Source organism: Microtus oregoni, unplaced genomic scaffold (assembly GCF_018167655.1).
Source record: "Microtus oregoni isolate MIOR12 unplaced genomic scaffold, Mior012 000074F_007, whole genome shotgun sequence".
Lineage (NCBI taxonomy): Eukaryota > Metazoa > Chordata > Mammalia > Rodentia > Cricetidae > Microtus > Microtus oregoni.
Window position 1 is genome coordinate 268,075 of NW_024543994.1, and position 24,470 is coordinate 292,544.

Genomic DNA, 24,470 nt, shown 5'->3' on the forward strand with positions numbered 1-24,470 from the left:
GCGCTTCCATTGTCCTTACGGCTGTGGGAGCCGGGACGCGTGTGCGCTGCCTCTGCTGATGCCGAGGCTGCCTTTGCGCCCCCGTCTCACGGTGCGTCTCCCGCCCCATGGAGCCGCCCGCGGGGGCCGCGGCGACCGAAAAGGATCCTGCGCCCAAAGACGACCCCAAGGATGCCAAGGTCTCGGCGCCAGTTGGGGACCCCCCGACCAGGACGTCGCCTCCGCAGAAAGCTGGACACGCGCTACAAAACTGGGACACCGTGGCCACAGTGGGTGAGTGAGAACTCGCGTGTCGGGACGCAAGGGTCCCCTGCGACCCTGGGGCTTTTATCTCCCACACATTTCAGTACACGGTCTCCGGAAATGGGGCGGCCCTACGTCACAGAGCTTTAAGGAGGGTGACTTCACCTTGGGGACTCGGTGGCTCCCTGCTGGGGTGCCAGTCACCCCGGGGACACCACGCCCGGCCTCTCTGGCGCTTGCGCACCCGCTTGGGCCCTAGGGTGCCTCGGGGTCGAATCCAGCCTCCCTAGTGTGGACACCTGGTGGGGTTCACCTCCGGAGGACCCTTCAGGGACAGCTATGCCGATGTTTTCCCCGCATCCCCTGTGTGCCTGGGTCTAGGTTTTTCTTTAGTGGCTCCTAGTTTGGTCTCCCCGTGACCCTCCAGGTTACTCGAGAAGTCGGTGGCTTCCCTCACGGGCCGGGATGCTATGAGGGGGCTGGGATCACGCAAGGTATCGTGGGCAGCAGCTTCTCAAGTCTGTCTGGGGCATCTCGGAGACCTCGGTCGCTAGGACAGTTACGCCCAGTGTGTTGATTTTTAGGAAAGTGTTCCTGGAGGAGGGACGAAGGGCGGGATTGGCGTCCTCTGCTGGCACAGATGCTAGAGACTTCTTCGTGCACCCTGGTGTTAGAAGGGGTTCAGTGCCTAGGTTGAGGGAGTCAAGTCGGGGTTCCGCGCTAGGCTTGAAGGAGGATTAATACCTTCTGAGCCGGGCTGGAGAGATGGCTTGGTGGGTAAAGAAGTTTGTGACCCGAGTTTGATCAAGGTTCCAGCTTGGAGGAAACCGGCTTTTGATTGACTTTTGAAGGAAACGGAGCCCCTGTGAATGTCTTTTACTTATTATGATGTAGCCCTGGTTGACCTTACTGTCACTGTGTAGCTCAAGATGACCTTAAAGTGCACATTCCCCTGCCAATCCTTTCTAAGTGCTGAAATTGCGGCCCTACTCCACCGCAGATTGGTTATATAGTGCTGCGAACCGAGCCCCCGCCCTTGTTTTTGAGATATTGTTTGAACTGAAAGTCACTGCATAGCCCAAGCCCACTGGAGACTTCAGGCAATCCTCTTGTCTTAGCTTTCCCAGTGCTGGGACCATAGGGACTCACGGACACTCAACACTTCAACTGGTTCTCCACCCTTTTCTTTCTTTTTTGGAGACAAGGACTCTCTACATAGGCCTGGCTGTCCTGGAACTTACTCTGTGGACCAGGCTGGCTTTGAACCTAGAGATGATCCCACCTCCCAAGTGTTAGGATTAAATTCGTATACCACCACTCCTGGCTTCTTTGTTAATTTTTAAATTCACTTATTTACTGCTCCGCATATGGGCAGGGTGGGGGTCAGGGATCAATTTACAGACATCTGTTATTCTGCCCTCCACCAAGTTGGTCCAGGGTATTGAACTCAAATTCTTGGGTTTGGCAGCAAGCCTCTTCACCTACTAAGCCCTCTTTCAGGCCCACTGGGTCTCCCATTGGACCCCATTGGGCATCTTGGGAGCCTCCCTGGGCCGTGTCACATCCTGAATCCTACATCCTTTCTCTGTTGTGAGCTTGTTCCCTCCGAGTCTTCTAGAAGGACCTCGGTGTGTGCACATGTCAGCTTCCCCTCTCCCCAGTCAGCCTTTTATTTTATATACACACACTTAACTAAGCTACAAGAACTCTCATCATTGAGGACTCATATAAGTTTAGACTGTGACTATGACAAACATGGTGTTCTGGGGGTGTTTGAGACAGAGCTTTCATGTGTAGTCCTGCCTGTCCTGGTGCTTGTTGTGTAGACTAGACTGGCCTGGAGCTGCAGGTGCCTACAAGTACACACCACCCAAATCCACAGGGAGCCACCCCCACGCTCACAAGAGTACTCTAGAGCTCACCAGGCGACTCCTGCATCCCTAGTCAGTCCCCAGCACACGCCCTACTCTGCATTCTCCAGAAAATAAATATTGATGATATTGCCTCCTACCTCAAATTCATTTCATTCCAGGCTGAAGATGTGACTCCGTGAGTACAGTGCTTGTAGCTTAGGTGGAATAGTTCTTACAGCCCAATGGGAAGACTGCTTGTGGTTCTGCAGATAGGGTTTTGTGTGATTCAGTGGACAGTATTTATAGCTCCGTGGGTAGAGTAGCTCAGTTGATACAGTGCTTCCATTCAGTGGATAGAGTAGTATAGCTACGTGGGTGAGTGCTTGTGACTCAGTGGGTAGACTGCCTACTGCTCAGCGGGCAGAGTGCTTGCAGCTCAGTGGATCTCAGATCTAAATTTGCGTAACAGGCCCCCTCTGCTTGGCTGGACTTCTGCACTCATTTCCCTGGACTCGGGGGTGATGCCTTGTGTTCTGAGCTGTCACCTGTGCCTCAGTTTACTGTTCAGCACCTTCCTGGCTGGCTTTATGAAAGCCGGTGTTAAATCTGAAACTTGGTGTTAAATTCTCAGTACTGCTAGGGCAGGAGCTCTGTCTGGGTGGGAGTCTACTAAGATGTATGGTCACATGTCTAGCTGTCTTTCCGATCACCAACAGGCTAGCACCTTATTATACACTAGAGAGGAATTGTTGAGGGGGAGTAGGCACCTGGTCGTCCATAGTAACAATAATCCATATCTAGAGCCATCTAGAAGACACTTCAGGTAATTACGTTGAGGAGGGAGGTGTTTGGACACGGATGGGGACCCAGAGTGCTTAAAAAGGAAAAATATCATTCAGAAACTCATTCAGTCAATCACCAGTCAATACTGTCAGTCACAAGCATTCATGCCTGTGGATGAAATAAGAGCAGCTGTGTCATGCGCCTGTGTCCATTATGTTGTCCCCTCCACAAGCCCCAGCCTCACTGTCACTTGCCTGATTAGCACTAGAGGAGTAAGATGTGAGATTTGCATAACATTCATGGATATGTAAATATATACTTACCCACATTGTACCTCGAAGGCCTCCAGCTCCTTCTAGAGCAGTCCCATCCTAAACAGGAAAGGGAAGTCTCATCATAGATCTTTGCAAAGTTCCTAAAGACAGACACACTGCACAAAGCCCCTCGCCACAGCACCAAGTCCCTGAGCACCACCTTCTAATTCCTTGTGGTTTCTAGGGGTGGGGCTCATTGTCATTCAAGCCAAGCATCTGCCCCCGATGGAGAGTGAAGGATCATAGGGTAGAGGGATGTGTCTGGCTGAAGCACCCAGGAGCTGAACTGGATAGGAAGGGTCCTCCCTGGGGCCTGTGAGTGGTGGGGCTGATGCACTTACACCTTACACTCCTGTGTTTGTTGGGAGACCAACAGGTGAATCTACTCGCCCCATGCCATCTTAAACTCCACCAACCTGTGCCATTTTGGTTTAACCCTATGTGCATCATCTTGAACCCCGCCCACCTTCCGCCATCTTAAATCTCACCCAACCTCTACCATTTTGGCTTGACCCTATATGTGCCATCTTGGAGTCCACCAACCCTGTGCCATTTTGACTTGAACCTATGTGCGTCTTCATGAAAGCCACCCACCCTGTACTATCTTAACTGAACCTACCTTCATCATCTTGAATTCTACCTGGCCTGCTTCATCTTAAATAACCTACATGCACCATCTCGAATCCCACCTCTTGGCAGGCATTTTGAATTGTTCACTGACTTGATTTATTCTTTCAGATTTCTTTTCCTGACTGTTTACTCCTCAAAACTCTCCTAGGACTTAAGGTATCCTCAACCCTTAGCTGTGTGTTTGTCCATCTCCTCAGCCACTGGCATCCTTTCTCGAATCACCAAAGGTGACACTCTGTTGTCCCTCTCTCAGAGGCACTTGTCCTGTATCACTGTGAAGGTGGTTCTAGAGTGAGTTTCAGGATGTTTTTGTTTTAGGACTGGGGCCAGACTGGGATGCCACCCAGAAGGAGGAAAGCAAGAACCTGTCACAACGTCAGTCACACAGGCCCGTGCTTCTTGCTTCAGTCACCCCTAAGCCTGGGTGCTCTACGCTGAGTCTGACCACACTCTTAGGACAGTACCTTCATTATCTGGAGAAGTTGAGCTTACTGGGGCTTTCTCTGTATTCACTCAAATTTTCATTTTATTTTATCTTTGAAATACTGGGCATTGAATATAGAATCTCATTTACACTAAGACAATCCCCTCCTTCTCCCTCTTAAGTCTCCTCACTCCTCCCCCTTTGCTTCCTGAGTCTCCCCTTGTAGCTCAGTCTTTCCTGGAACTCACTGTATAGTCCAGGGTGTCCTCAAACCACTGTTAATCCTTCTGTCCCTACCTCAGAAGTGCTAGGATTAAAGCCTGCCTCACCAGGCCAAGTTTATGCAAAGCTGGGGATTGAGCCCAGGGCTTCATGTGTGCTACACCAAATATATTACTTTCAGTTTTATTTCCTGTCTGAAATAGCCATCAGGTCATCACACTTCCTTTATTTTAAAAAGATTTTCTCCTGAGGTTGAGGGTGTAACTCAGTTGATAAAGTGCTTTTAACTCTGTGGGAAGAGTACTTGTGGCTTAGTAGATTGGCTCTTCTTATGGAAGGCCATCAGTGCTAATGACACATTGATATACCCGACACTTGGCTCCTCCAGGAATATTCTGGGCTGTACTTCCAGTCCACTCTTCTGTTTATTTTCCTTTTGTGAGGCTAGGAATGGAATGTGGGGAAATTTTTTTATTATTATTTTTGAGGGATGGAACCTAGGACCTTGTGTATGCTAGGCAAGCACTCCCCTGAGTTACACACCCAGTCCAAGAAAAATCTTATTAGTGTTATTATCATCATCATTATTGTTATTGTGCTAGGTGCTGGGGATATGGCCAGGGGACTCATTTGTGCCAGGCACGTACTCCAGCACTGAGCTGCACCCCCATCCATACCGCCCAGCTCTTTGAACACATAATGTGCTATATTTGACCTGGGACAAGAATCACCATATTCCAATATGATGGCGAAAAGGGAAAGAACCTGCATGCCTCTACACAGCCTACTGGGATTGTCCCTACTTGCACCCCATTGGTTACTGATACCTGGTTCTGGGCATCTGGGCCACTTTCATGTAACATCTGTGTCCGCCACCCTGGGAGCCTATTACATAAAAATTCATCCCTCCCCCATGCCAGTCATACAGAGAATTACTTCTGGAAGTTTCCAGGTATCATCCATGGATGGGGCACTTGACTACCATTTGTAGAGTGTGCACAGGGTGTGGGCAGCATCTTCCTACTCTGAGGTAGTCATTTTTTTAATTGAGGAGGCCACTCATCCTTGTGGCATAGAGGGCAACCTCGAAGTGTGTAAAGACTATAAAATGGTGTACAATTAATTTGGGTGGTGATGTTTGTTACCTCACTGCCCCTGTGACCTGGGAGTCACTTTACAGGTCAAGGGACTGTGCTAGAGTGACTGGTGTTAATGACTGGGGCTTAAACATCGAAGATGGAGTGATTTTTTTTTTATCACATAGGGATGCTGGGGCATTCACTGGGATGGGCAGATAACAACATACATTTGAGTGATTGTGGGTATGCTGTAGTTTACAACCAAGGGATTAGGGGTGGAGGTTGTATAGGGGCAAACAACCGGATCCAGTGACAACACAATTCCTTCTACAGACTTTGAAAAATGGTGTGCAATGTGTATTAGCTAGCTTTCCATTGCTGTGGAAAAAAATCCTTGACATAATAAAATTATAAAGATGTGTTAGCGCCTGGTCTCAAATGTGTCTGTCTATAACTCCATTGCTTTGGACCTGTGGTGACCCAGAGCATCATGGGAGCATGTGGTAGAGCAGAGGTGCTCACTACATAGTGGTCAGGAAACAGAAGAGGAGACTGGAGTCCCAGTGCCCCATTCAATGACACGTCCCTGATGAGCTAAGTTTCTCCCACTAGGCAGTAAACAGCACCTTGCCCTGGGAGTTTCTGGTACTTTCTTGTTGTCTTTGTTCTGGCAGCTTCTGGCAGTTGGCGCTCTGTTGCACTGTGCTTTTCCACGGTGTTAGGTTTCTCAGCTGCTTTGCCTCTGCAGCTCCCCTGCTCTGTGTAATCAACACCACCAGCTGCCTCTGTACCCACAAGCCGCAGGCACAAGTGTGAAGGAAACAGGTCGGCAGCCATCTGACGCAGAAGCCATGCCGTGGACTGCACATCACAGTGCATCTGTCAGGTTCTGCTCACACAAAAGTGATGTGTCCCCCACCAATCAGAAACACTCACAGGGTTCTAGTGTCGCAGCACTTGCTTTTCTCATTGCTGCGACAAAATGCCTGATAATCAAAATTTAAGGGAGGAGGATTTATTGTGTCCCAGACTGGTGCCAGTCCATCATGGAGACAGGAATATAAATGTCAGGAGCAGAGAGAGGTGACCACTGGGACTCAGGTCTTTCTCCTCCTCCTTTAATCCGGGAACCCCAGCGAAGGAATGATAATGCCCACATTCAGGGTGGGATTTCCCACCTCAGTGACCCCCCCACTTCAGTGAGCCCCATATTCAGGATAGCCTGGGGCAGACCCTGCTGAGGTTATTCTAAGAACATTTGGAGCATGCTTACCCCAATCCTCTCTGGAAAAGTGTATGAAAATACTCCCACCCACTTTTCCCATCTGATCCACTCTAGGCCAGTCCTGACTTCAGGATCACTTTTGACTCTCTGTGCCCCCTCCAGTCCTGTGTGTTCTGTGACAGGTGTCTCCTGATTGGTTGGCATCCTTTTCTAAATAACAGAGCTACAGAGATCCATTTTATATCCTAATTAATTTATTTTAAGCTAAGATAGCAGAAGTCAAAAGAAGTGTTTTTGAGACTGGGCATGACAAAGCATGCCTTTTCCCCCTTTAATACAACTTTGGTGCTGAACATGGTTCTCTTGGTCATTGGGCTATTCAGCCCACGGTCTAACTGTGGGTGGGTGGGTGTCTTTCTTGGTCCTGTGCCTAGCTCTACCTTGCTGTGGGGAACATCCTGCATGTTTGCAGAGATTGGGATTTTATGAGGTTTGCTTTTTCTTTTCTTTCTTTTTTTTCTTTTATTTTGGAAGCAGGGGGTTGAGGACAGGGTTGGTTTCTGTAGCTATCCTGGATATTCTGGAGCTTTCTCTGTAGACCAGGCTGACCTTGGACTCACAGAGATCTGCCTAATTCTGCCTCTAAAGTGCTGGGATTAAAGGTGTGCACCAACACCATCCAGTGAGTTTTGCCTTTTCTTTACTACATTATAAGGGTAAGCACTGTATGTTGAAGTATCATAAGGCAGAAAGCAACTGTGTTTAATTAAAAGTTGAGATGGGGGCTGGGTATTGATGGTACACACCTTTAATCCCAGCGTTTGGGAGCCAGAGACAGGTGGATTTCTTGAGTTTGAGGCCAGCCTGGTCTACAGAGTGAGTTCCAGTACAGTCAGGGCTACACAAAGAAACCCTGTCTATAAAAAAATGCCAGGATGTGGGAGTGTGAGTGGGTAGTTAGATGGGTGAATGGATGAATAAATTGGGAGTGGGGGTGGATGGTTTAGTACATAGAGTGAAACAGAAAAGAAGGAGTGAGAGGAGAGAGAGGAAGAGATGGATATGGAGCTGGAAAAGGAAAGGAACAAAAGGGGCATAGCTAGAGATGAGGATGGAGAAAGATGAGGAAAGGAAGAATTAGGAGAGGGCAAATGCTGTTGGGAGAGGAAAAAATGAGGAGATAAAAGAGCAGAGGCAGCTGAGGGGTGGATGGAGGAAGAAAGTGCAGGAAGAGCAGAGAGATTCAAGAAGCGGAGCAGAAGCTCCAGGAAGAACTGGAGGAATGAGAGGAAACAAGGGATGTGATAGAGGTGGAGGACCGAGGAAGAGGTGGTAAATAGAGAGAGCTAGGATTAAAATTACCCCACCAGGTCAGGTGGTGGTAGCACAGGCCTTTAATCCCAGCACTCGGGAGATAGAGGCAGGTGGATTTCTGTGAGTTTGAGGTCAGTTCTGCTCTACAGAGCTAGTTCCAAGACAGCCAAGGCTACACAAAGAAACTCTGTCTTGAGAAACAAAAAACGTACCCCACTAGGAGTTGCAGAGTCTAGCATCTGGGCTCTTCCCGTGACAGTGTTTAAATCATGGCCGACTTGAAATACAATCTCCAATACGTATAGCAGACAATTATTTTTTTAAGTTTTAGTCATTATTATTACTATATGTATGGTTGCATATTATAGCATCCTTGTGGACATCATAGGAAAGTTGTTGAGTGAGTTTAAACCACCCCCGCCCTGCCTTACATGGGTGTCTAGATTTGATCTCAGGTTATCAGGTTTGCAATGCAAGCCCTTTACCCTCAGAGCCATTTCCCTGGCTGCTTAATTGACAGTTGTGTATAAAAACATATGCATAAAGTCCTCAGTGCTCAAGTAAGTTTCTCTCCCTGTGTCCAGCTTTCAGGTCCCAGGTCAATATGGTGTTCATTTCTCAGATATGTATGCTTTTCCTGATTGAGGGGAGATTTGACTGGCTGCTTTGTTTTCTTTAAGGCACCGGAACATTCGGCCGCGTGAACTTGGTGAAGGAGAAGACAGGCAGGAGGTACTATGCCTTGAAGATTATGAGCATCCCGGATGTCATCCGCCTGAAGCAGGAGCAGCATGTGCAGAATGAGAAGGCAGTTCTGAAGGAAATCAACCATCCCTTCCTTGTTAAGCTGTGAGTTCCTGGCTCCTTCTTTCTAGCTCCCCACTTCTGCAAGGTTATTCTCTCAAGGGAGCATTATCGGGAAGGTGCTGGCTGTAGCTCAGTGAGTAGAATGCTTGCAGCTTACATGATAGAGAGCTTGTCGCTCAGTGGGTAGAGCACTTGTAGTCCAGTTGACTGATTGCATGTAACTCAGCAGGGAGAAAGTTTGTTGCCCAGAGGATAGAGTGCTTGCAGCCAGCTAATATAATGCTTGTAGCTCAGTGGGAAGAGTGCTTGCCCTCACCTAATAGAGTGCTTGTAGCTCAGAGGTATGAGGTAGGAGATGCTACCCGGGTTTTGTCTTGATTTCTTCTTAATTGTGCATGACTGTGCACATCCAAATCATACCCACAGAGGCCAGAACAGGGTGCTATATCCCCTTGGAACTGTAGTTTTGGGTAGTTGTGTACTGCCCAGCCAGGTGTTGGGATGCAAAGTTGCATCCTCCACAGGAGCAGCAAGTGTGCTTAACCTCTGATCCATCCCTCTAGTCTCAACCTATGAATTTTTATAACAACTCCTTTTGTGTGACCTGAATAGGCCTTGTGATGCTGATATCAATCTCTTCTTCAATATGATGCACCTGTAGAAGTCAAAGACCTGGATCTTTTATTACAGCATCTAGTCAAGATGACAGAGTAACCTAATTATTCATTCATAATTTTCATCTAAAACTCAACTGGTGATTTTTATCAATGTTAAAACCCTTTTTTGTATTTTAGAAATATATACACATTTATGTAAAATATATTATATATATATATGTGCACATATATATGTCTATATATATATGTGGAGATCAAAGGATAACATCTGCCATTGTTACTTAGTTCGCACTAAGAGTTTGAGACAAGGTCTCCTGCTGGAACTCAGCAAGTATGACTGTCCCGTGAGCCCAGGAGAGGGTAAATTACCCGGCATGACATCATTGAAATACCACCACATGATAGTCATGTTATTCTAGAGTGTTCCATCTTGTTAGAACATCATAGATGTACACTATAGTCAAAATTCATTAGAATAGCATAGAATTAGAGTATCAGAGTTTGGAGAGAGGACTCAGTGGTTAAAAGCATCTGCTTCTCTTGCAGAGGACCCCAGTTCAATTCCCAACCCTCACCTTGCAACACACAGTCCTCTATAATTCTAATTCCAGGAGATCCTATGCCCTCTGCTGGCCTCTGTGTCTGCTGTACTCTTATATGTACACACACACATATATATGTACACACTTAAACACACAGATATAAATAAAATACAGAGAAGTATTTTTTAAAAATGTAAAACACAAGGACCTTAAATTATACATGAACTTAAATATTAGCCAAAATGGGTTCCTCTTGGTGGAAACACCAACTAAGGCTCATCCCTCTGTATCTGTCCCAGTCCTTCTTATGAGGACTCAGTCCTGTTAAGTCAAATCTATCCCAGAGACATCATTCTACCTGTTTCCCCATAAAGACCCGGTTCCACACACAGTCCTGTCCCAAGGTCTTGGGTGTGCAGACTTTTAACACAGAAATTTTGGAAGGATGAATCCTGAGTGGTTAAGTCAGACTAGACATCTCCACCCACTCCTGTGTGACTACACATTCCTTATAGGAATCTTTTCTTGCTTTTATATATTTTGCATTCATAGGACTCAACAGGCAGGTTAAGAGCTAGGTTAAAGTTCACTTAGTGTTACAGGGACTTGGAGTACTTACAGCCTGGCAGAACATGCCGTGTATCTGCCCAGCTGTGGGAACACAACTTAGTCGGGCCTTTGAACTTTCAAGGATGATGTGCATGCTGCTGGAGATCTTCAGGGTCATCATCCTGCTTGCGTGTGTCAGCTGTGAACGTGGAGTAGTCTGTTTGTCTTGAACAGACATGGGATGCATAATGAGAATGGCTTCAAACAGCTGATAGGACTCTCAGTTTGTATTGCTGCAGGGATCTGGGCTTATTTGCAAATGGCTTTAGTAAGAGTTGGTATTAGACTTAGCCCACTGTGGGTGGCACCATTCCCAAAGTACAGGGAAAATGTCCTGTTTCAACTGCCAACTGACACAACCCAAAAAGGTCTCACTGAGGCATCTTCCACTTCAGATCAGCCTGTGGGCATGTCTGTGGGAGTGTTCTGATTGATGACTGATGTAGGGATCTGCCCACTGCAGGCGGCACCATCCCCAGGTAGGATGAGAGTGTGCTGTCACTTGACACAGAAAATTTGTGCTCTGATTGGAGACCATGATCTCTCTTCTTGTACAACCATTCCTTTTATGTCAGAGGGATATACACACAGAGATCTAACCAGGAATGAAGCCTTGAGTAGAGTAAATTTTTGGAGAGGTATGAACTATAATCTCTGAAAGGCCCAGTGTCTCCGGACACAATACAGCAGGTGTCTAGAGGAGCCTCCCATCCTAGGGGATTATAGTCAGAGAGTGATCTGTAGACATTGCTTTGTGCGCGTGGAAAGCAGTGATGTTTTTGGATGAAAACCTTGTGGTAGTTGGGAGAGTTACTTGGCGGGGGGAGGGGAAGAGAGAGAGGGATAGATAGATAGATAGATAGATAGATAGATAGATAGATAGATATTAGTAGATAGATATTAGTAGATAGATATTAGTAGATAGATATTAGTAGATAGATATTAGTAGATAGATGATATAAATGATAGTTAAAGATAAATGATGGATGGATAATGGATAGATGATAGATGGTAGACAAGATAGATGGTTGGATGGATAGGTTAAATAGCTAGATAATAGATGATTGGTAAATAGAAGAAAGGTACATACATACATACATACATACATACACACACATGCATATGTTCATACATACATAATACATACATAGTTTTGGTTAAGATCAGGGTGTTGGTGAAGGTCCCACCTAGGGCAACACTGGCTTAGCACATACTCTGCCTGCGAACTTCACCCTCAGGTTGTCCTCACATAGCAACCTAAGACATCCTAACATCAACCTGCAGCCACAGTCCATCTAAGCACAACCTTACCATTAGGTGAACTGACATCGGGCATCTTAATCAAACATCCTCATTTCTTACTGGCCAGCTTTGACTCTGTTGCTATGATAAAACAGTGACGCAAAGGGACTGAGAGTCTCTAAGGGTTAACTTGGCTTTCACTTCTCTGTCACCATACCCCCCCCCCATCTTGGAGGTAAGGCAGAGCAAGCAGAAGCAGAAAGTTTTCATCCAGCACAAGAAGCCCTCTCCACAGTGGGCAAGTTCTCCCATGTCAGTCATCAACTCCCTGCAGATACCCACGGGCCAGTCTGATGTGGGAAATGTCTCACTAAGATCCTACCTAGGTTACTCCAGGCTGTGTCGAAGGTGACAGCACATCTTACTGCAGCTAGGGAATGGTGTCACCCACAGTGGGCATGATCTGCATTCATCAATCAATTGAATGAAGAACCTCCTCACAGACATGCCCACAGGCCAGTCTGATATAGAAAGTTCTTTGCTGTACCCTTGACAGTTAAAGCTAACCAGGGCACATACATATGTTTGCACCTTTTTGTGTATTTATCTTTATATCTGTATTTATACAACAGGCCAGTCTGATAAAGAAAGTTCTTTGCCGTACCGTTGACAGTTAAAGATAACCAGGGCACATACATATGTTTGCACCTTTTTGTGTATTTATCTTTATATCTGTATTTATACTTTGATATTTGTATATAGACACATGTTAGTGTCTGTATACACCAGTATATTAACGGGAACATCTACCTCTGTATATCCAGAGTCTGCACACATGTCTTGCCATCCGTATCTATCAATCACCAACATCCATCTGCATCTACATCTGAGCACCTACCTCAACACCCATCATGCACTCTGTTGCATCTTGCAGGTTCTGGACTGGCCATGACAACCGCTTCCTGTACATGCTGATGGAGTTCGTGCCTGGTGGTGAGCTGTTCACTTACCTGAGGAACCGTGGCCACTTCTCCTCAGTTGCAGCAATCTTCTACTCCACAGAGATCGTGTGTGCCATCGAGTACCTGCACTCCAAAGAGATCGTGTACAGGGACCTAAAGCCTGAAAATATCCTTCTAGATAGGGAAGGGCACATCAAACTCACTGACTTTGGCTTCTCGAAGAAGCTGGTGGATAGGTGAGTGGGAACAATCACAGGGTCATCGGAGGTTGATCGACAATTGAAGGTTTGATTTAGGTGGGTGAACAGACATAAGCAGAATGCACAGTAGGCTCTGGTGTGATGCACCCCTCCCTCCATCTATCTAATTGGGTATCCTATTATTTTCTTACTAATGTTGTTAAACACTCCTAAAAAAGTTTTTTAAGGAAGAATGGGCTTATATTAGTTGGTTCCTGGTTCCATCATGGGATCACGTGCCAATAGGACCATGTGTAGAGGGCAGCTGCTCACATTGCAGCCACATACAGGAAGAGAAAATAGGAAATAAGGCAGGGTTCTCAAACCCTGAGCTCACCCCCTGCTGGGCACCAAGTGTTAAAATACCTGAGTCTGTGGGAAGCAGTCCACACCCAGTGTACAACTTTGGGAGTGGTGGTGTCCAGGTTGTGAGCAAAGGAGAAAATCATTCTGTTATCAGAGTGGTTGAATTTTGTTCTGGAAAATTGTAATAATGTCCATGTGAGAATAACTTTGTATTTGAATATATGTGCATATGCAAATATATTTAAATACATATCTATATTACATGTACATTTGTGCAGTTTATATGTTTACATACATGTATGTATGCTTACAGATATACACATACATGTAGATTTTACACACACAAGCATATGTTCAGGGATACTATAGCTAGGTAACATGTTAGTTCCATTTTTGTTGTTGTTTTTCAAGAGTTTCTCTGTGTAACAGCTCTGGCTGTCCTGGAACATTGTTGACCAGGCTGGCCTTGAGCTCTCAGAGATCCGCCTGCCTCTGCCTCCCAAGTGCTGAGATTAAAGGCGTGCGCCAGCACCGCTAGAGGGCAGTTTGATTTTTAATGTATTTTTTTGCCTCAAGATGTATTGTATGTGTGTGAGTGAGTGTGTGTGTGCATGCACGTGCACATACATGCACATGCGTTACCCACAGAGATCATAAGAGAGCATTGGATCCCCTAGAACTGGAGTTACAAGTGAATGCCTGCAGTCATGTGGGTCCTGGGTACTGAACCCAGGTTCTCTGCAAGAGCAGCCAGCCCTCTTAAGGCTGAGCCACCTCTCCAGCCTCCATCTTAGTGTTTTCTATTTATAGAACTCTTTCCTTAGGGTCCTCTGCTCAGGGCTAAGGGAGCCCCTCGTAGGTAATGAAGAAGATGGTGTCACATTCCTGTTAAGCCATAGGGTGGGGGTGGGGGTGGGGGGAGAAGGCTTCACATTGAGGAAATCAGGCACTTTGCAGCCTCAGCAGGGTATCTCTGTGCTGGGGACAGATTCTCTGTGGTCCCAATACTAGCAGAGTATGCTAAATACCCTTGACCAACCAGACAACCATTGGGGTATTTTTGCAAAAAAAAAAAAAAAAAAAAAAAAACGGATTGCCTGTAGAGAGTTTCAAGGCTGTAGAAAGAAGTCAGGCCCAAGGCTGTAGAAATTTCCACCTAAGGCATGCAAACCTCCAGCCTGGGGCAGACACAGAAAGACTCAGCTTTCAGCCCGGTAAGTGGAGCTCTCTCAGGTCCAGTTACCTGTGGCCTCCTCAGCTACTGTGCTCTATCTACCCTGATCTTGTTCTAACTGAGTCAGGCTACAAGGATCGAAATCTGAGTTAATGAGCCCAGAAGCACACAGGAGCCAGTGACTGACTGGCTCCTAGTGTATTCCATCGGGATGGGGTATGAGGCAAAGGGTGTGTGTGCACCCCAAACTGGATGAGCTTGAACTCCTGATCCTTGTGCCTTAACCTCCCGAGTGCTTAGATGACAGGTGCGCATCTCATGTCCTGTTTCCACTGGGACTAGAACCTGGGCCCTGTGTCTGCTAGGCAAGCGCTCTATCTATTCAGCTACACGCTTCCCACCCACAAAGCTGTCGGCACTCTACTCAATGACCTATAGTTCCATCCCTGCACAATCCCTTGCACCAGGTCCGGATCCATTATTTACAGATTCTGGGCCTGAGTCCCTTCTGTACATTTCACTTGCAGGACTTTTCTCCCCATCTATTCCCTGCTCTGTCTGGTTCACTGCACAGAGGTTTTTCGTGTTGTGCCCTCCCACTGCCAACCTTCCTGAGCCACTAGAGTCCTTTTCGGAAAGTCCTTGTGCTGTGACTTGTCAAGTCCCCTGCAACTGGAGTTACAGGTGGTTGTACCACCACCACGTCGATGCTGGGGATCACAAGAACAAATACTCTTATTCACTGAGCCATCTCTCAAGCCCTCTCCCCCGCCCCTTTTTTTGGTTTTTCTAGACAGGGTTTCTCTGTAACTTTTGGAGCCTGCCCTGGAACTTGTTCTGTAGACCAGCTTGGCCTCAAACAGAGATCCGCCTGCCTCTGTCTCCTGAGTGCTGGGATTAAAAGTGTACACCACCACTGCCTAGCTCAAGCCCACTTTTTAAAAAATAATTTATTACATTTATTTATTTTGGATGGGGAAATGTGCCGTGGTGCATAGGTCAGAGGGACAGCTTGCAAGAGTTAGTGCCCTCCCGTCTCCATGTGGGTCCCAGGAATTGAACTACGGTTCTCAGGCTTGACACAGTGATTTGACCCAGTGAGCATCTGCCTAGGGTTTCAAGCATGCTATGCCAATGCTCTGTCCACTTTGCCATGGCCCCAGCTTCAGGACATTTTCATCATGTGTAAACATGAACCTCTCCACACACCCTTCATTCGCCCCTCACAGCCCATTGGAATACATCATATCGCTCTACATCTTCCTGGCCCACACACTTCATACACACACAACATCATTGCAATATTTTTTTCCTTTTCATGTCCAACTTATGCAATGGCCTCTTTATCTATGTAGTGCCGCCCTCCAACCTATCATCCTTTTCATTGCTGAATAATATTTCATTTTAGAGTTTGACCACGTGGCTTTATTAAACATTATATAGCTTAATTTCTTTTTTTAGTTGAATCTTTCTTTTGAAGAAAGAAACAATCAATTTTCTTATATGTTCTACAGTTTGCAGATGTCAGCAGCTGTTTTCCACACCAATTGGCTGTTTTTAAATATAAATTAAGGCTGGGTATGGTGGCACACACCTTTGATCCCAGCGCTCAACAGGCAGAAGCAGGAGGATCTCTGTGAGTATGAGGCTGGCCTGATCTACACAAGTGAGTTCCAAGATAGCCAGCTCTGTTACATAGAGAAATGTTTTCTCAAAATAAACAAAAACTCAGAAGTCCTGATGCTCCTGCCTCCGCCTCCACATCTCTTTATGCCATGCTGGAAATTGAACCCAGAGCCTACTGCACGCCAGGCATGTGCTCTGCCAACTGAGCCACATTCCTAGCCCCATCACTAATTTTTTTAAAAGAATGTGTAGGTTGAACCTAATGTCTTTATTTTTTTATATTTTTTTAATTATCATGTGCAGTATTCTGCCTGTATTAACCCCTCACACCAGAAAAGGGCACCAGATCTCATTACAGATGGTTGTGAGCCACCATGTGATTGTTGGGAATTGAACTCAGGTTCTCTGGAAGAGCAGCCAGTGCTCTTAACCTCTGAGCCTTCTCTCCAGCCCCATCGCTAATGTTAAAGATGATTAATACTGATTATTGATTCTGCATATTGATTTGCCCATCATCCCCCACCCTCTCCTTCCCTAGTATGCTTTCCACTACCTTCAGTTTTGTTTGTTTGTTTAATTATGTGTATCTGTGTGTATGTTCATGTGAGTACAGTACTAGCAGGGGCCAGAAAATGATCATGAGTCCATTAATCAAATTATGTGTAAGTTAATGCAAGGAAGACATTCAGCGAAGAACATGTCACTACAGGGTCAGTTTATGTTATCACCATAGATGAGGCAGCTGGGTGTGGTAGTCCATGCCAACCATGGGAGTAGGCAAGTTTGAGGCCGACCAGGACTACAAACTAGGAAAAGAGCTTAGATTCAGGAGTGTTTATATTATCCTCATCGTCATTATTATTGTGTGCATGCTGAATGTTTGAGCACATATTTGTCACAATGCAGGTGTGGAAATCATGGGACAGCCTTTTACAGTTCGTTCTCTCCTTCTGTTTCTTATGTGGATTGATCTTAGGCTTGTGTGACTTTACCAGCTGAATACCCAAAGTTTGGATTTCCTTGGCTTTATGGAACAGGTTCGTCTACCTAGGCCAACATGCCAGTCTGATGTAGAAAATCCTTTACTGAAACCCTTCCCAGGGGATTCTGGGTTATGTCAGTTGACAGTTAAGTTCACACAGCATCCCAGTGTAGAAAATGGGTCTGCCCACAGTGAATATGGCTTGTGCCTCAAATACTTTCACATCATGAAATCTTAGACTTGTCACATCAGTGGGTGTTCAGAAAGGTTTAGATTTGGGAGCATCTTGGATTTTTTCAGGTAGGAATATTCAATTTATGTGGCCACCCATCAGTTTTCTTCATGGTGACCATACTTGCAACTTGGTCTTCATCAACCCTATGTTATGGCATCTTCCAAATTTCATGGATACTGCTTCTGTCATCCCCCATAGGACATGGACCCTCTGTGGAACACCGGAATACCTTGCCCCAGAAGTCATTCAGAGCAAAGGCCATGGGAGAGCCGTGGACTGGTGGGCACTGGGCATCCTTATATTTGAGATGCTGTCTGGGTGAGTGACCCTCCTGAATGCAACCGGACACACACGGTATCTTCTTCACACCCCACACAGTACCTTGAATCTCCTTTCTGACACTTGGCACATGGACGTACTCACTGCACTATCAAGATTTGGAGGGTATTTATTTTTCTATAAACCCAGTATTTAGTTTCCTTAAACGAGAATTTAAATTTTCAAAGACATTCATAGTTGCCTATGTGTAACATCCATCTTATTTGTGGGATGACACATGAGGCTGAGCAGTACCCACGGGGAACAAATGACACCAGTCAAACAGTGTAGTAGTGATAGAAGAGCAGATGAGGAAGGCAATGCTGTGCTGTTTCTTCACCACCCTAAATTTCCTTTCTTGGCAATGCATAGAATGTGGGAGTTATGGGCTTTGTTTGTCTCCCACTTGCCTGGAAGGTTGGTCATTCCTGAGGGTCACTATTATCTGTCAAGTCTAGTATACACTTGAGAAAATTGTATAAACATAGAAAATGAGATGTCCCCAGATCTAGGTGTAGCTGGAAGAATTGGAGGCCAATACCCTGACAGTGTTCACCTGTGTAGACCTAGAGTCACTGGCTCCTGCTGGGGAAGTGACAGTTGTCTCAGCCCCACGGGTTTTTCTCTGGTGCCTAGATAAAAGAAAGTTCATCCTTTGTGGATCAAACCAAGTATTAAAAAAAAACAGCTTGCAGGAGGATTTTACTAAAATAGTATGAGATTTGTCAAGAAGGAGCATCCACCTACCCACCCACCCATATATACATACATATACTCATCTAACCATCTATTCATACATCAGCCCACCAATCCATTCATCTGTCCATCCATCCATATACTCACTTATCCACACACTTACCCATCCATCCATCCACCCACCAGTCATCCATCCCCCAACTCATCCATCTACTCACCCACCCACTCATCTACCGCATCCATCCACTCTTCCAGCTCCTGGAGGCTCCTGGTATGCTTGGCTTTTGTGGCCTCTTCAATCCCATCTTCACATGGCTTCTCCTATGGCTCTGTATTTGTTCTGTCTTAAGGTTACTGTTACTACATCTACAGTCATCCTTACTCAGGATGAACTCATCTCAAAATCTGTCACTCATTCTCTAGGTAAAGACCCTATGTGCAAATGGGTCCCAGTGATGTTTTCTGGAAAATTTGTACATATTGTCTGTGTGTGTGTGTACAATACATGAAATATAATTTCTTTGAAATATCTACAAAATGTATAATATATAACATAACTCATAAGATACACACATATGCACACACACACATACACACAAACAAGGAAATGCTTTAAAATCAATATAAAATTTTTTTCATGTCGTACTGATTATGAAGAAAAGCCTGGGGTCCCAATATCTTTTTAAAGGGCACATCTCCAATACTTTCTGCTACTAAGCCCCACCTCTCAAAGGTTTATAATGGTCAGTTCCACCCCCTGCTGGGGATGAAGTCATCAACAGAGGCCCTCTATGCTTTCCCTGTCTTCCTGTGGCTACACTGCCTCCTGAGAGCATCTGCTTGCCATCTGTCTTCACATGGCCATGTTGCCAGTTTGTCAAGCAGTGGAGCCATCTGACACAAATTATTTTTTGCCTCCATTAAGCAAAAATAACTGGCACAAAGTAGACATAATTCTGTGTTTAATTCTGCTAAAAATACACACTTCTCTCTGCAACAGGTTTCCCCCATTTTTTGATGACAACCCATTTGGGATTTACCAGAAAATCCTTGCGTGCAAAATAGATTTCCCCAGACACTTGGATTTCACCTCTAAGTAAGTGCACTTGCGGACTTCCTGCCCTGTCCCTGTGTTTATTTTCAGCGCTTTGTGAAATAATACTGAAAGCACACACTCCTGGCAAATTCTCTGATTCATTACATATGCCAACCACTTTTCCCACCAGGAAGGGAAAGCTTTTCATTTTACTGAAATATAATATTTGAAAGACCTGTTATATATCTCATTCCTTTTGAGATAGAATGTGTTGAAATTAATGCAGATTTGGAGCCAATTGTATAAGTGATCACTCTGTCCATCAATCCATCCATCCATCCATCTATCCATCCATCTAATTTATTAGTTATTAATTTATAGTTGAGTGAGGGTCCTATTTTGTAGCCCTAGCTGTCCTGGTACTGCTGTGTAGATGAGGCTAGCCTTGCTTGAACTCATAGATATTATCCCCCTGAGTTCTGAAATGAAAAATGTACAACACTGTGCCAGGCCTATTTATTAACTTTTTAACTTTAAGTTTTTAAACTCTTTTTTGAACCACTAAGAAAAGAGGGGCTTAGTGGGAAGAAGTTAGGTTATTGGAGATAGGCCCTTGAAGGAGATGCTGGGGTCCTAGGCTTTTCTTCATGATCACTTCAATGTGTAAATATGGTATTTTTATTAATGTTTTGACAATTTCATACACATGTATGGTATATTTTGCTGAGATTGGTTTATTAGTTGAGCTAGAAAGGCAAACCTCTGTGGCTCCACAAGTGTTCTTTTTTTTCTGTCTTTTTCTCTTTATAAAATTGCATTCATCATAAAGAATTATTATATACAAGGTCAACATGTTGCTTAAAAAACATTTGCTCAGTATTCATACTGACCATGCATTTCATGAAGACTATGGTAAAATTAGTGGAAAAGAAAAAACAAGGGTTAAAAAATATATAAATACCTTTAACTTTCTTTGATTTGAGTGTGGTTAAATTTGAGCATTTTCTAACCAGAATGAGCCTTCATCTCCAATCGTTTATTTTTTTCATTTAGTTAATTAGGAAGAAGGGTCCACATAGTTCAGAACTTCTGATCCTCCTCTTTTAGCCTCCCAAAGGCAGGGTGACAGACAGATCTGTGCTACCTGTATCCAGACTATGTAATACAGCAGATGGAACCCAGGGCCGGGTGAGCACTGTACTCACTGAGTAGAAGCAATCAACCAACTGAGAAATAAGCATTCTGCCCACTGAGCGACAAACCCTCATCCAATTTAACTGCAAGCTCTCCGCCCGCTGTGTTACAGCCACCCTTTCCACTGAACTACAGTTCCTCTTGGATATTATTATGGGTGCTATGGATTGCAGGATATTTGTGTGCACGTGTATGTGTGTGCGCGCACACACACACACACACACACACAGAGCATCCCATCTCCACCCTGCCTTAATTTCTCCAAGTCTTTGATTTACTGCACCTCACTGTCCTTTGCATTCTCTGTCTTTTATCCACAATAAAGACACAGCAGAGTGGCTGGTGTTTGGGATTTTATTCAGCAGGTGTGCTGGGGCTGCAAACTCGGTCTCCCTAGACAGACCTGCATAAACGAACACAGGTGTGGTCCTGCAAAGCCGCCTTGTCAGTTATACAGGAGGAAACAATGCTGGGATAGATAAGTGCTAAAGGGTTGCGGGCAAATTCCCTGGATGGAGGGCTTGTGGCTTAGTGGGCGGAGTGCTTGTAGTTCAGAGTACTTATCGGCAGAATTGGCTGGGTGCTGGTTGTTCAGTGGGGAGAGTGCTTATACTTCAATCAGTAGAGATTTTGTACCAATTTTCTACCATTTGAGTACTTGGTAGTTGAACACTGCATAGAGTACTTGTAGCCCAGTAGACAGAGTGCTTGTGGCTCAGTGGGGAGAGTGCCTTTCTCTCAGTGAGTTGTGCTGGTGCCTCTCTTGGCATGCCCCGAGACCTGGGCTTCATCCCTCACTGTGTAAATGGTACTACACACGTCTGTAGCCCTGGCTTGTAATAGGCAGAAGCCAGAGGTCAGGGGTTGAAGGTCAGTGTTAGGAGTGGGAGCCCAGGAAGCAAGCAGCCTACCCACCCTGCCCCCTGCAAATGCTTTCCCTATGGACACACTGTGCGAGTGCAGGTGAGGTTGGTGCCTGTGTTGTTTCTGGCATTTTCCATATCTAAGTGGTGTCTGCTCTGTTCATGCAGAGACCTGATCAAGAAGTTGCTGGTGGTAGATAGGACCCGGCGCCTGGGCAGCATGAAGGTGAGTCATGCCAGGGTGTTCCAGTTTGCACACTGATAGTAACATCATCAGGGTGTTCCAGACCATGCTCAGTGTTCGTTATTTTTGTGGTTTGTTTGTTTTTATTAATTCTGTGTATATACTACCTGGGTATATCACCAGCCACAGTGGGCAGAACACACCGGTTTCCCTGCTGCTGCAGTAATAGGTTGTCCACCACCATGTGGGTGCTGCAAACCAAACCTGGGTTCTGTACAAGAGTAGCCATCTCTCCGACCCATTTTTGCTGTTTCCATGTAGCCCAAGCTAGGCGTAAACTATGTAGCTGAGAATCACCTTGAACTTGTGACCACCCACCTCTACCTCCCAGAGCAGGCATGACAGACTTGCAACACTCCTCATGGTTGACTTATTATTCTTTGTTAGAGTTTTATTATTATTTATTTGCTTGTTTTTTCTTATTTGTTTGTTTGTTTGTTTTTGAGGTGGGGTTTCCCCAAGTAGTCTGGCTGCCCTGGAACTCTCTATGTAGACTAGACTGACCTCAAATTTTACAGGAATCCACCTGCCTTCCTTCCCAGAGTGCTGGAATTAAAGGCATATGCCACCACATCTGGCCACTTATTTTTTTAATCTGCTTTATTGGAGAGAGACTTTACAAATACTACCACATACACACACACACACACACACACACACACACACACACACAGTTTTTCTAAAGCTTTTTACTGTATATGTTTATTCTCAAGAACGGGGTAGAAGACATCAAGCGGCACCGATGGTTCCGGGGTGTGGAGTGGGAGTCAGTGCCACAGAAGAAACTCAAGGTAGGACTATCATACACCCTTAAACTAAATGAACCCCTCCATATCCTAGCCTAACCATCCACCAAGCTCCCACTGCTGTGTCTCAGTCTTAAAAATTAATTTGGCAGAGATTTATTTAGTGATTGTCTCCATGTATGTGTATTAGTTTATGTACACCATGTGACTGCAATTCCCGGGTGGCTTCAGCCCCTCCTTGTAAAATTTACATTCTGAGTGACAGGCAGTGCATGGCCCCACTCAGCTGCCTCGTGTTACCATTCCCTGTGAGCCATGCAAACATTACTGTCAGTCAACAAAAGTATTCGACTTCCTCACATTTCTGCATAATGGTGCTTCCCTTATTTATTTTGTGTGACCCTTAGCCACCCATTGTACCCAAGTTATCGGGTGATGGCGACACCTCCAACTTTGAGACTTATCCAGAGAGTGAGTGGGACAAGACCCCACCTGTGTCTGACAAAGAACTGGAAACGTTCAAAAATTTCTGAGGAACGGGAACCCACATCTGCAAGGTGAAACTTTTGTATTTCTGAATTTTAAGGTAGGATGTCATATAGCCAAGGATAGCCTTGAACTTAGCATGTGGTCGAAGAAAATAACACTCTGTGCAGCTGAGGATGGGGAGTTAGCCAGTCTGCAGGATTTCTTAAAATGATTGACAGGTCAGTTACTAGTAGATATTGCCAATCCCTTAACTGCCCCCCCCGCTTTCTTTTTTCTTTGCTAGAAGCATGAAGAATTCCACGCAGTGCCGAGGACCAGAACCATTTTTGTTGCTTGACTTTATTTTCTTTCCTGAAAAACTAGAAGGATTCGGTATATGTATCCACTACCCATTCAAGGCTAACGGGATCATTGCCCTCGGGACCCAGCCTCATTTCAAAACTAGAAACCTGCCCGTTGGGAAGTTTGTAAAACCTGTTAAATTGTAGATTTTTTTCCCTTCTTTGTGAGTCTTGTGTTTGTGCTGTGTAGTTATTGTTGTTGTTTCGCTACTGAATTTTGTAAGTTTGAATTTGACCCATTTAATTCTAGCTGTCACTGTGTATGTGCACAGACAATGTGCAAAACTGATACTTTGATATGCCTGGGACATGTTTATTTTCCCAAGTTTTCTGAAAAATCTGTCACCCTGCAGGCAAAAAAAGGGGGGGGGGTGAGATATATGCATTTTTAAAATGCTTTTCTATGCATTTTGCAGTCATTTGTGTGCATTGTTTGTTAGGTTTCTCTCTGGTCACTATAAACTTGGAAGGCAGGAAGCCACATGCCCTGCAGACCCTCTTTCAAATATGGCACAAACAGGTGACTTTCTGCAATCTTCCAGTTTACACGTTTCCAGTAAAATATCCTTTCCTAAAATTAAGCCAGAACTTTGTATAATGCATTAACCACTTGGCATGCTGGGTGCAAAGATTGCCTTTTTATGATAATACAAATTTATCCACATTCCCAAAAGGGAACTTTAAGGATCCACCCCTCAACTCCCTCCTCTGTTGTAAATGACATTTTCTTCCCACCAAACTCAATCCTGTTCTTCCAGCCTTGTTCATCTGTAAAAACTCAGGTTCTAGGCTGGTAACTTTTTTTTTCTTTACTTTACTTTTCTTTTTTTTCTTTTTTTTTTTTTTGAGACAAGAGTTTCTCTGTGTAATGGGCCTAGCTGTTCTGGAACTAGCTCTGTAGACCAGGCTGGCCTCAAACTCACAGAGATCCACCTGCGTCTGCCTCCCAAGTGCTGGGATTAAAGGTGTGCACCACCACTGCTCTGCCGGGCTGGGAACTTTTTTTTTTTTTTTTTTTGGTTTTTTGAGACAGGGTTTCTCTGTGGTTTTGGAGCCTGTCCTGGAACTAGCTCTTGTAGACCAGGCTGGTCTCGAACTCACAGAGATCCGCCTGC

At 45.2% G+C, this 24,470-nt stretch overlaps 1 protein-coding gene across 1 annotated transcript; it reads left to right on the forward strand.

Annotated features, from left to right (window-relative positions):
- LOC121441270 (cAMP-dependent protein kinase catalytic subunit PRKX) lies at positions 1-23,961 on the forward strand. Its single transcript, XM_041642411.1, has 9 exons — positions 1-273; positions 8,768-8,936; positions 12,839-13,102; positions 17,627-17,746; positions 19,443-19,538; positions 21,704-21,761; positions 22,493-22,570; positions 22,933-23,082; positions 23,298-23,961. The coding sequence occupies exons 1-8, from the start codon at positions 108-110 to the stop codon at positions 23,056-23,058; spliced, it is 1,077 nt and encodes a 358-aa protein (XP_041498345.1). The 5' UTR covers positions 1-107; the 3' UTR covers positions 23,059-23,082; positions 23,298-23,961.
- Positions 23,962-24,470: the final 509 nt, after the last annotated feature.

Coding starts and splice junctions, on each gene's coding strand:
- LOC121441270 (XM_041642411.1), top strand. CDS start 108: ATGGAGCCGCCCGCGGGGGCCGCGGCGACCGAAAAGGATCCTGCGCCC. Junction 13,103..17,626: donor TCGAAGAAGCTGGTGGATAG/GTGAGTGGGAAC, acceptor CATCCCCCATAG/GACATGGACCCTCTGTGGAA. Junction 22,571..22,932: donor TGCCACAGAAGAAACTCAAG/GTAGGACTATCA, acceptor TGTGACCCTTAG/CCACCCATTGTACCCAAGTT.